The following is an 11894-nucleotide window of genomic DNA, read 5'->3' as shown; positions in this document are numbered from 1 at the left end:
TTTTATGCAAATACCTGTACTTTATTTTTACAAATTTTTACCCAGAAAAATAAGTATATCTTTTTTCTTGAAAAATTGCCCCTTCATTTAGGATTTCACAACTTTATTTTCATCACATTAAACTTTCCAATGATACAATTTTGATTTTAATCTCATCGTGTCAGTGTAAATATTTCTTTGGTTTCCCCTTGTAGGTGAGTCCGGCCCTGAAGGAGCAGGACTACCGCTGCGAGGACTTACCGGCCATCCCGGCCGTGTCGCTGTACTCCGCCGGCCTCCAGAGGCTGGCTCGGCTTCTGCTCCAACCAGACCCCATCAAGCGCATCCACATCCAGGACGCGAAGCGTGTCCTGCAAAGCCTCCTCTGGGGGCCCAGGAAGGACTTGATGGACCAGCAGTGGGAGAGGCACGGCCCGGGCGGCAGTGGCCCGGGGCTAGACGGCGCCCGGCATGAGGGCCTCCTCAACTGGCTGGATGTGAAGCGGGCGCTGCTCATGATGAAGTTCGCCGAGCGGTCACTAGAACCCGAGCGCAATGCCGAGTTGGAGGACTGGCTGTGCTGCCAGTACTTCTCCTCAGCGCATCCTTTGGCGCTTTGTCACACCGCCGAGCTGCTCTACACGCTCAAGTGACAGAGCGCAGGTGTTGCGTGAACCTGACTGATGATGTCATACACTGGTTGGACAAAAGTATTGAGACACAGGGCCACAAAATGTGGAGTCCCCCAAAGTTCTGTCCTTGGGTCCCCGCTTGTGTTTATTCACTGTTTTTGTTTATATTTTTTAGGAGGGCGGCGGGGGGGGGGGGGGGCGTTTGTCTCTAAGTGTGTCAAATGTCCAAATTGTGTGGTGCTTTTCTACTTCTTCGAAAGGAGACACTGTGAACGCAACACCCTTTTTAGTGTTACCGACCGTCCGTTTGGGAACTTTTATCCTGCCACTCTTTTAAACTCGTGATTAAAATTCCTAAGAAGCATTAGGGCCAAGCAATAAAACGAAAAGAAAATAACACTTCCATAGCAATGTTGGAATCTTATGATCACGTCAATTTGTTGTACACACTAATTTGCAGGGGATAGGTACAGAGACCTGCTGCAAATAATTGACCACCCTGCAAAAATAGTTAATCTTCTATACAGATACCACAGGATGGTGGCAAAGCACTGCTTTTCTTCAGATGGGGCTATGATATGACTAAATTGAAAATCTATGAGTTGCTTGTAGAATTATGCAGTGTGTTTTTCTTTTTTTTTTCTTTTCAGCATGGCCCTAAGACTTCTTGGAATGAAATCTAATAGGTATTGTCATATTCGTAATGTTCGAAGCTGTGTATTCTGTGCTGTATTTCAAGTATTACTTGGTGCATTGTTTTTGAGGACTGCTGTGTCATCTAGAAAATGTAACCTTATCTGTTAGGATGGATTGCATCCTTATGTTTTGTTTGATCTGCTGTACTGTCCGGACGACATCTTGTGCAACACCTGGCTCACTTGGTCTTATTGTGTTGACGCTGTGCCTTGAGTTCCTTGCTTGTGTGTTTGTGTGTGTGAAGCCAATATGTAAATAAGGCAGTTTTTTTGTGAAACTGGATTTTCACAAACCCATTTGGTTTTGTACAGTTGATTGTGAAAGAACCCAAGCAGGTCTTAATAAAGCCATGGGAATGAGCAGCAGTTAAAAGTAATATTTATGATGTCATTTGTTGTAATCACTGGAAGTTTTTATTCATGGCAGCCTTGTTTTGTTGCCAAGGAATAAACATTTGATTCCTAATATTCCTAATAAAGTGCTTGATGAGAGATTAGATAACAGGATTGCATGTACAGTATGTGGTTTAAAAACATCTTTTGACTGCTGAATACGTATGTCTACCAATAAACTGCCTTTATTTTCTCACTTCAAATCTTTGTTGCTCGAATAATGTTTTTGCAGCAAAAAAACACCTTAACATATATTATGTATTTATTTTATTGCAATATTTACATTAGCAGGCTAGTACTAATTCTAGAAACTGTTTTTTGATTGGATGGTGAAAATCATTTAAGGTTGGCAGCCAATAACTACTGTCCTTTTTGGGTTGTCATGTAACTACGTATATACTAGCCAATAGTAGTCCTCCGTACTAAGGTCTTCGGTCTGCACCTGACAGATAAAACGGTATCCGGACATTTCCCTCCTAATTAGTAGTAATTCCTTATGAGCAAGCTAAAATGGCACCAAGGGGCTCAAGAAACGCATCTAAAGAGAAGCACCAGGAGGAATTAAGCAGGGTATTCCGAGGACGCAAAATTACTCTATTCATTCAGCAAGTTGAGAAAGAAGGTTAGACAACACGTAGGCGGGCTGTCTTTGCGATATCTTACTGTTATCCAACTTTGACACGCAGCGCAAGAACGAATGATGGAACTGGAGAGCAGACTCGACAACACACTAGCAAATGTCGACAAAGTATTCAAAGTGGCGCTCATGAAGTTGCCGCCTTCTATTAGGAACATGCGTTTTGTGGATTTGACTGGTGAGTCGGGTTCTCTTTTTCCAATACCCACCTTATTATCCTTTCGACAGTCTGCTTCAGCTAATACACTCAATTAATTGTGTTTGTGTCCTTATGTGTGTAGAAAAGTATCATCTTTGTACAATTTATAAATAGCTATTGTCTTTAATATGTTGGAGTGATACGTCTGAACTGCAATTGGTCAAATCCAACATGGCGCCAACAACTATTAATTCAGCGGTTAGGGCGCCATCTATGTAAGGCTGTCGTTATCCTTGATTTTGTTCCCTTTTTGTAGAAGAATTGTCAGCCAGCGAGGTGTCGTTAGCTATGCAGGTGAGCTGCTATGCGATTCTGCTGCCATTGGCAAGTGTGTAAAAGTAATGCTAAGTCGCTTACGTGGTGTGATTTGCAGCAGCAGGAGTCCCCAGAGATGAAACAACGGACCCTCGAGAGGGTCCCTAGCACCAAAGGTAATGTTTTATTTTTTTGAACCTGGACTTGTTTATAAAATTTAAAAAAATATCATTTTGCCTTTTCAAGGAAAATCAACACCGCTTCAAGACAGTTTTACGCCAAAGAACTCTGGCAGGACACTCAAGGTACATAATAATAATCATTATAATAATAATACATTTTATTTGTAATGCATTTTATATTCCACAGAAGCAACTGTATGTTTGCCGTAGCATGTACAGTGACACTGATTGTGCCTTTTTGTATTTTTGTGGTTTCAGGTGGCAAAAGAAGCAAGGACCCGTAACCTTACAGCCAGCGGTATGAGTACAGGAAACCTGAGGTACATCTCACAGCATTTCTATACACTGTCCGGATCACTCCTATTTAAACTCTCTCTTCATACATCCACAGGACTTTGTCTTCCATCAAAGGAGGACCCTTGACAAAGTCCAGCGACAGACTAACCCGAAGAAAACTGAGGTATTCCGAAGGTTTGTTTGGATGTTGCACAGCAGAGCCATTAATAGATGTTATTTACTTTTGGACAATGCACATCTCATGTTTTTTTTTTTTTTTTTTAATTGCAACTGACCCACCTCCTCATAATATTGAACTCGACCCGGAAGTTCTTCTCAGTATTCATAAATGTGCATCAAGGTGCAAGGATCAGGCAGGGAGGAGCTTCCACCAGCTAGCTTAAATCGAGAGACATCTGATGTATCCTCCTCGAAAGTCTTGTAGCTGAAGCTCTCCTTTGTTCTGCCTGTCTAGGTCCGTGGTCTCTACAGGAGAGTTGGACTGCGCAGTGGCTGGATCTGCAGCGCACGTCACAGTAACCACGGGACGTGGACAGGTACTGACCACCGGGGGGCGGTAATTTGGGGGACGTCAAAATGGTTTGCAATGAAATTTGAAAGTCAATATCTACTCTAAACACAAATCATGCAAACAACATGAGTGGTGGTTAAGCTATGTAAATGCCCAAATACAGTCAGCTAGCTAATACAACTAGTTACTGGACAGGAATTTATGCCCTAAACACTTGACAAGTCGTGGACGACAACACAAGTCACGAATCCACCTTTTGTGGATGTCGTGTGTTTGTTTTTGTATTGCTACTCGATGCCAGACGGTGTCCTTTTCGGAAGCGACCAAGGACGAAATCAACTTTGACCTGTTGGACGAAGTGGCGTTGCGTCGAATGCAGGAGCTTTCGGTTGAGTGCTGCCTCAGAATCTTGTCTTTTCTCGCAGGAACAGGCCAACATGGTTAATGCTTTTCTGTCTGACTTCACAGAAACTGATAGAATATGTGTCAGGAAGAGGCCGTTGCCACAGATGAGACTACTTCTATTTTAATGTATTTTGTTTATTTTTTATAGTTGTTATAATAAAGGTAATAATTAACACAACGTGATGGATGTGAAAAGTGGATACAACTAGACAAAATAAAGATATGCGACTGACAGGTAGTCAGTTCTGGGTGCGTCACCTGGTGACCTGTCATGATGATGGCTTGAACTTTTCGTGGAAATTAAATTTTACGCCAAAAAAATGAAAGTCCATCGCCACCTGGCTTGTTGCAAAACATGACAGTCTTGACACGTTACGCTGTTGCCACCTCTTGGTCAGTATTTGAAATGCAACTTCTGGGAACCCTTTAATTGCCAGTATCTTGGTGGCGTGGCCCAGTGGTGGTGTTTGCCTCGCAACTTTGGGGTCTGGAGTCGATCCTCAACCCTGGTCACCATGTCAAAGTGTCGTTGAGCAAGACACTTAACCCCAATTTGCTCCCAATGTGAACCTGCCAGTGCCTTGCATGGCAGCGACCTGCCATTGGTGTATGACTGTGTGTGAATGTCAGTCATTGTAAAGTGCTTTGGGCACCATGTGGTGTCGATAAAGCGCAATATTAACGCATTCCATTTCCCAAAAAGAGAACACCTTGAAGTGTGAAATGTCAGTTTATTTGCAATGAAAACTAAGCAGAACATTAGAAAGGCTTTGCACTGTTAATGACATCCACGTCAACTGTCGCTAAGTGAGCAAAACTAATGCCTTGGCTCAAGCACGTTTGGCCATCAGCATGCTGGCAACTGTTTTACCTCAGCAAGTATCATTATCGTCACACCAGGGTGGGTGGAAGCAAAAGAACCAAAAAGCCAAAGCTCTCGTGCATTGTTTTGTTTTATTGTATCTGTGTGTAGCTTGTGATGCGGAGTGTCCAGTCAGTTCCTTTGGCAGGAATGCTGGACTCATCAGCCCGGGGAAGGGAAGGGGGTGGGGCTAGGGAAGGGCTGATTTCGAGGCTTTATTTTCATTTCGTCTTGGATTTGGGCTCCAGTGGTTGACCAATTTCCTTCCCGCGCAGCTTCAAACCTGCAGCGCAAATATCACAAACGGGCACCGTATGTCACGCATCAGAAGAAACAAAATTTCACGAAGTAGTCATTGAAAGCTAGGAGATAAAAATCAATTTAAAAAAAATCTAAATTATAAACAATTCTAAGGTAAAATATTTATGATTCCTTTAAGATTGTTAGTGCAAAAATGAATAAGCATTAGAGATGAAGCTTTGACAAGCACTTATTACCAATGGCTCTCTCAATCTTCCCCATGACCTGGTTGCTGGGGATGGCTTTCCCACTTTCATAGTCGGCAATCACTTGTGGCTTCTCGTTGATTTTCTGGACACGCATACATAGACACACAAAGGGGTTTTCATGACCAACTACAGCAGGTGTATTTTTGGTGTATGTTTTGCGTGGCATCCTCACAGTGGCGAGGTCCTTCTGGGTCAAGCCTTTATCCTGGCGGCCTTTCTGGATGACTTTGCCCACCTCCAAGGAGACCCTGTCGTGATGCAGCTCCTCGGTCTCGCGGTCCAGTTTGGCCGTGTTCTTGCTGACCAGGTGTTGTTTGTTCTGCCCTGCAGCCCCTTGGAGTCAGAGCAGAGCATACTGTTATCACGGCAACGCCTTTACAGCACACTGCATTTTCATCGGCATGGTTAGTTACATTTCTTGGTGGTCTCCACGTCCTCGCCGCGTCTCTGAGCAGTGGTGATTGCCTTCAGAAAAAGATTTTGAAAATACTCGCTCAAAAGATAAAATAATGCATACTGATTGCATCCTAATTTTTATTTTTTTTGGTCATAGCCAATTCCAAAATGCACTTTGAACTCTATACACACCTTACAAGCGCATTATTGCCCAAATCAACGATGTACATGATAAAATCAAATTACAGCTATCACTAAATAGCCTTCAAAATACAAACGGTGACATTTAAAAAAAAAAAAAAAAGATACCATAAAGGAAACAAGCTATTAGCTATTATTACAGCACACCCAAAATAAACACGAGTTGGATCAAAACAGTGCGCAAATAAGGACGGTGTTTACGTCACACTTGGAGCTAGTGGTAGCTAAAGCTAACTAGATACAAATGCACGAACAATACTGTTAGATATCATCAGACGCCATAATTGTTTCTACAATTTGTACTTTGAATAGTATAAGTCAGTACTTTGAAAGTGAAATGGGAGGCAAGTGGTTCGGTGACATGGTGGCTAGTGAAAGTTGGCCTGAATGTTAGCTGGTCCGCCTTTATTAACAAATGTCGCCAAGCTTCAAAAGCGGCGTGACGAGTTCGACTGGCACACCTTAAACGTCAAACTATTACACTCAAACTTTAAACGCGTCACATTTTCAAGAGTTTGTGTCTTCTTGAGGCCATTCATAACACGATTGTTTTCTTTGTGATTGTCACGTCCCACGAAGCACTAACTTGCTAGCCAGGCGACTGACGAAATCGCTATGGTATGACGATTTTATAGATCCTTTCCAAAATGTCTTTCAGGGTTTCGATGTGACTGTGTGGTCTAATTACCCATTAGAAAGATGCGAAATGACATGATACCTGCTTGGACTTAGCCTGAGCACCGGTCGGCCCCTTCTTCCTCAAAACAGTCACGGTGTCCCAGTCGCTTTCGGCCATTTTCTTAGCTATGTGTAATATTAAGGCTCAAAATATAAAAATAACGTGGCAAATGTCGAGTTTTTGATGCTATTTGTGGCCACCACACGTCTTCCTCTACAACTACTAAGCACCACGCGTTCCTTACAAAGCTTTATTGACAACACAAGATATAGTTGGACAAAAACAACGTCAGGCGGAGGAGTATCCGTAAACAGTAGTTCCTGTTTCTCTTTTGGTCATTGGATGTTACGTTTAGAAGCGGTTATTGAAAATAGAAAAGTGACTCGTTATTTTATTTTAATATGGAAATACAAAGATTTAAATTGATTTTCTAATTTGTTCTCTGGAAAAAAGTAACTAATACAATGGCAATTTTATATTTTATTTTATATTTCTAAACTTAAATAGAATATAGCACGAGACATAAATAAAAATAAAATGCTTGGATATTTGTGCGTGGTCAAATCGACTGGGTTGGGGCAGCGCCTCTTTATGACGTCAAGCTACAGAATAGATGAAAGACAGTACGTTGACGTTTAAGATTGTAGTTTTGCGATAATTAGATTTTAGTTCGTCGAAAAAAAAAGACTAATTTTGCGAAGAAACTACTATTAGGAGTGATTTCCAACAATCCGACCCATAAAAACACTGCAACCTTTATAATAGGTTAATAGTTCATTTATTCTTTTGACATTAGTTAGAATAAATCTCAGGGGGTGGTGGGGGTCTGATCAAATTTGTTACACTTGCTGACACCCCCACAATCAGTCCAGGGCTCACTGTTCTAACATGGGAGGGCGAACCTATTCTCACAGGTTGACTTATTCCACCAGGGCTGCTGTTAGAATTAGTGCCCCCCCCCCCCCCCTGTAACTTTGCTTGGAAGGGGGTACCGTCTTCAAATTTGCTAAAAACAAAAGAAAAATCACTATTCAATGACAACATATGTCTACCTTTGACTTTTGCCATTTGCACCATTCGTAAGAGAGGATACGCTGCTGTGACCTATGACTTTTGTCTAATAATCTTAGCCAGCGTCCTCTCAAGACTGATCCGGGACCAGCCACTGCTGACCCTTGCTGGGCTGAGAATAATTGCACAGCCTGCCTTTGCAGCTTGGATACCACCAGCTTGAGATGCTAAATATACACGACTGGTGAGTTTGAAAAGCTCAGGCGTAGAGATAGTATACTTAGACCTGAAATCTACACCTTACAGCACGATGCTCCATCCATTGTGCACGGACGGGGGTTTGTATTATGTCTAACATCCAGCCACTGCGATTTGATATTTTTGAGTGAGTTTGACATATTAGTTCATCATAAAAACCACAAACCAGTTTATTTTACCTTTAAAAATGCTTAAATATGATCCCTTTATTAGACAAGAGACAGGGCAAGCATGACAATTGAATAAAAACTTGCATGTGAGGAGATTCAAATAAAACCAAGGTGGCTGCTTCTAAGAAATGTCTTCCTGTTTCTCCTGAAGCAAGGTCACAAATAAACACATTAACAGGCAGTTATCATCTGTTCCCCATCCCCCCAACCACAGATATTTTGCTTTGTCTGACAGTATTAGAGAGCACGTAACAACTTCTTAACCTCATTTTTTATTATTTTAAAAACTTTATTTCACACAGCATAAATTGAAAGTCAAAAACATATCAATGCTCTCATTACATATAGTAACTATAGTTAATTTTACCTGACTTTCCAAAAAAAATTATTAACTCTAATGACATCTTCCATGGTGCAACTTCCAATTCTCATGGTCCTGTAAATAGGATCAGATTTATTTATTTCCACAATTTTATTGACTGGCTCCTGTGGATAAACGTCGTTAAAACAACAAAGTGGCGGCCCAAGACTTTTGCACGCTACTGTACGTGTATATCTTTTCAAAAGGAGCAGACCATCTCAAGTTGCAACAAATCATCTGCGCGCCACCGATACTTTGCTGAACATTCCTCGGTCACCTGTTTCCTCTTAGCAGCACATGTCAGCAAGTGAGTGAAGACAAAGTCAGCTGCTTTGCAAATTCATCTTATATCATCTGCCAGTTAACTCTGAAATCACCGGGGCATGATAGCGAAGTAAACAATTTGTACAGTCGCTAACCATGCTACTGAAAAGCGTATTTCAAGCGTACCAGCGAACCAGTACGCTTATTCAACCTCTTACTTACACAATTATGATGTTTCAAATAATCAAAACATCAACTCTGCAAAAGAATTTAAAAATGTACTTCTGAATATTCTCATGGCCCAGTTCAAATTTTCCACGTACGTCTGGTGAAAGTGAACAGGAAGTGAGTTGATTATGTCCATCCAATTTTGAATACTTTATTTTACAAGTCACAACCGCAGAGGTAGAAGTGTATTTTTTTTTTCCACCTCCAACATAAAGATGTTATTGTACTCATGGCGTGCACAGAAAAGGCTCAGTCAGTGACACCAGTCATTCTGTCTCCGTTGTACTCCGTTACCGGTGTTCCTTGTGTAACCTTTGACCTGCATCACTCACCTTTTATACTCTTTTATTTAGGATTGTTCAAAGACTAAATATTTTATTGGTTTAACATGAATTATAAATTATGTGCTTGACTCCAAAATCTGAAATTGAATGAAAAATGTCAAATACTATACAAAATAAAAAATTAATGTATTTTATTTATTTGTATTTATTTATTAAATCCACTCCCAATAAATCGATTGTAATACAATTCTTGAAATAATAAATCAAAATAAAATCATCCATGTTAACATTTTATCAACCCTATGCGAGTGTAAGCACATGCATTAATTGTCCAAGAATGAATTCGAATGTCTTTATTCAGGAATTTGAAACTTTGTGAATCATGGCAACGTGATCTCCATCCTTTCCTCCTTCGTTCCTCCCTCCCTTCTTTTCCTCCTCCTCCTCCTCCCCCCAGCGAGTCCCTATGAGATCCCAGAGCGACACACTTTTCAAACAGTCTGGCTTCAGCCACAATGTGGAATCGCTAACACAGGCACACACAGCGAGCTTCGTCGCGCTGCTTCTTCCTTCCCTCACCAGGACAACGAAGAAAGGAGCGGAAAAACAAGCGTTCACGGTGAGTTCATCGAAATTCATTTGATTCCATTTTTTTTTATTCTGCTGTGCTTGCTCGCTAGTCGCTGTTAAATGCTGCCGTGTCGCGATGTGCATTACTTGAACCTCGCTTGCACTTGTTGCTCCCCTACGGAGATAGGAACTCTATTTTAGGCGTTCTTGTTAACACTTTTTTTACGAGACAGCGCCTTCTTTTTGGAGTTTTAAAAGACTTGTATCGTTTGCAAGTCAATGTGCAGGATTTGGACACTTTAGAGTTCAAACGGTTCAAAGAGATACATGAAAGAGGAAAATATGGTCCGCGGCCTGCTTGTGGTCCTGAGGGCATTAAATAAAGGCCAGACTGGAGGTAGGGAGAAACAGCAAATATACGAGAATACAAGTTGTAATTATCTTCAGGTTTTACGTAAAAATAAAATCTGAATTCTATGACGGTAAATTATTTGATACTTAGATAATTTACTGATCCCAGGGGGGAAATTCTCTGTTCCAGCATGTAATGATAGTCATATTCTTTTCTAAATGGACTTTTTTACAGTTAAAAGTAATTTCTCAAAAGTTATAATTACAAGTATAATGTTTAAACAAATATCATCTGAATCTCATGAGAATACATATTTTATCTTGCAATATAAAAGTAGATTTGATCTAGGGGAAAGCCTTATTATTCAAGAGAAGTCTTTTAATTATAATTTGTATTATTTAAGAAAAATGTCTGAGTAAACGGGCAAGCTTAAGAGAATAGTCATGTTTTTGGGAGAAAGAGGAACAAGTCTCAAGACTAATGTTGTAATTTTGCATGGGGAAGTAAAGCACAAATATGAATTCTTTGTTAAATTTCAACATCATTCTTGATATTTCGACATTTTGTTCCATGGTTCCGTTTTTTAAATTAAGTTCGAAACTAACAGCACCTCACTTATGACAGCCGCTTTAAAGATCACAAGACGTAAATTATTTCATGTCATATATTCACTCCACACAAACGCAAAACTAATAAACCAGCATTACATAAGCCGCAGACTTTTTCAAACTTTATTTTAACTACTCGGAAGAGCCATTCTGGCACCCAAAGGTCATTGGGAGGTTTCTGCCCTTGACACGTATAAATTTAAGGCTGCGCTTTCAACCATAACAATAGGATGACGTTTATAGGCTGTGATCTTGCCTACCGCATTACCTCCATGTACTGTATATGATACGGTGGGTTAAAAGATGTTGCTGTTCTTGGTATTTTCTTTTAAAAATGATGCATTTTTGGAAAACTTGTTTGTTGTCACTGTTCTGTGCATTGTGTTAATGCTACATGATAAGAGGGAAGTGTTAGACGGATGTGTAGATGGAAGTAAGATTTAATTTTTATTTGGTTAATGGCGCCCATATACAGGAAATGATATGTGATATACTGTATGCAAATGTAGCTTTAGCATACCAACCATTTTTCTCAGTTTCACATGATACCTGATGATGGTGTAAGAAGATCCCGTGTGTGGGAGTTTACTGAAATGTGCAACTGGAGTTTTTCAATAGTTTCACCTGCATGTGGTTGCAGCTGTGGTTACTAAAAAGGAAGGGAGGTGGTTGTTTCACTTCACGTAGACCACCCCACCAGTTTCCCTCAAGGCTGGGACCACTACATCCCCCGACTCCTCTAGAGTAAAATGTCAGTCAGGTCACAACGTCTCGTTGTGTAATTCTCCCACGCCATTAAGTTTATTTGCACTGGGAGGCCTTGTCGATACGATGGCCTGTCCGTTGTGTTGTGTGATACCCGGGCCAGTGCTCGGGGGTTGCATATAGCAAGCTAGCCCGAACAGGATATTACTTGTGCTCGTTCACCAGCGGACAAATCATTAAACAGCTGGCAG

At 40.9% G+C, this 11894-nt stretch overlaps 3 protein-coding genes across 9 annotated transcripts in view; 2 read left to right on the top strand and 1 right to left on the bottom strand.

Moving 5' to 3' along the window:
• prag1 (PEAK1 related, kinase-activating pseudokinase 1) overlaps nt 1–1902 on the top strand; it is a 32081-nt gene extending 30179 nt beyond the window's left edge. For all 4 annotated transcript variants that reach the window (XM_088391564.1, XM_088391563.1, XM_088391565.1 and 1 more), the window contains one exon: nt 195–1902. In XM_088391564.1, coding sequence (XP_088247690.1) covers nt 195–632 — 438 coding nt within the window. In that variant the 3' untranslated portion in view covers nt 633–1902. The remainder of the gene's footprint in view (nt 1–194) is intronic.
• Nucleotides 1903–2126: 224 nt separating this feature from the next.
• cdca9 (cell division cycle associated 9) lies at nt 2127–4363 on the top strand. Of its 4 annotated transcripts, none has more exons than XR_015861617.1 (10): nt 2128–2321; nt 2386–2514; nt 2792–2829; nt 2909–2966; nt 3037–3095; nt 3231–3292; nt 3364–3443; nt 3724–3805; nt 4082–4168; nt 4249–4363. XR_015861617.1 is itself a non-coding variant. In XM_088391576.1 (10 exons), exons 1-10 carry the CDS (start codon nt 2210–2212, stop codon nt 4291–4293), a joined length of 741 nt encoding a protein of 246 aa, XP_088247702.1. In that variant the 5' UTR covers nt 2128–2209; the 3' UTR covers nt 4294–4363. The 4 variants fall into 4 exon arrangements, 3 of the variants coding, with proteins under 3 accessions (XP_088247703.1, XP_088247702.1, XP_088247704.1); XM_088391576.1 differs by having other exon boundaries at nt 3364–3432; XM_088391577.1 differs by lacking the exon at nt 4082–4168 and having other exon boundaries at nt 2127–2321; nt 3364–3432; nt 4206–4363.
• A 533-nt stretch (nt 4364–4896) lies between these two features.
• On the bottom strand, nt 4897–7105 carry edf1 (endothelial differentiation-related factor 1). Its single transcript, XM_088391579.1, has 5 exons — nt 6872–7105; nt 5970–6021; nt 5729–5889; nt 5545–5638; nt 4897–5330 (listed from the first exon to the last, which is right to left on the bottom strand). The coding sequence occupies exons 1-5, from the start codon at nt 6947–6949 to the stop codon at nt 5269–5271; spliced, it is 447 nt and encodes a 148-aa protein (XP_088247705.1). The 5' UTR covers nt 6950–7105; the 3' UTR covers nt 4897–5268.
• Between the last annotated feature and the right edge of the window lie 4789 nt (nt 7106–11894).

The sequence above is a fragment of the Syngnathus floridae genome, chromosome 12 (assembly GCF_059516105.1).
Source record: "Syngnathus floridae isolate MCC-2025c chromosome 12, RoL_Sflo_1.0, whole genome shotgun sequence".
Taxonomy (NCBI): Eukaryota; Metazoa; Chordata; class Actinopteri; order Syngnathiformes; family Syngnathidae; genus Syngnathus; species Syngnathus floridae.
This window is presented reverse-complemented; position numbering and strand designations above follow the sequence as displayed.

What these genes read in the sequence shown, in the direction of transcription:
- edf1 (XM_088391579.1), bottom strand. Translation starts at nt 6,949, where the DNA reads ATGGCCGAAAGCGACTGGGACACCGTGACTGTTTTGAGGAAGAAGGGG. An exon ending in CGTGGAGACCACCAAGAAAT is followed by an intron (nt 5,890 to 5,969) that starts GTAACTAACCAT and finishes TCTGACTCCAAG; the next exon opens with GGGCTGCAGGGCAGAACAAA. An exon ending in GAAGATTGAGAGAGCCATTG is followed by an intron (nt 5,331 to 5,544) that starts GTAATAAGTGCT and finishes TTTGCGCTGCAG; the next exon opens with GTTTGAAGCTGCGCGGGAAG.
- cdca9 (XM_088391576.1), top strand. Translation starts at nt 2,210, where the DNA reads ATGGCACCAAGGGGCTCAAGAAACGCATCTAAAGAGAAGCACCAGGAG. An exon ending in AGGTGTCGTTAGCTATGCAG is followed by an intron (nt 2,830 to 2,908) that starts GTGAGCTGCTAT and finishes TGTGATTTGCAG; the next exon opens with CAGCAGGAGTCCCCAGAGAT. An exon ending in ACTCTGGCAGGACACTCAAG is followed by an intron (nt 3,096 to 3,230) that starts GTACATAATAAT and finishes TTGTGGTTTCAG; the next exon opens with GTGGCAAAAGAAGCAAGGAC.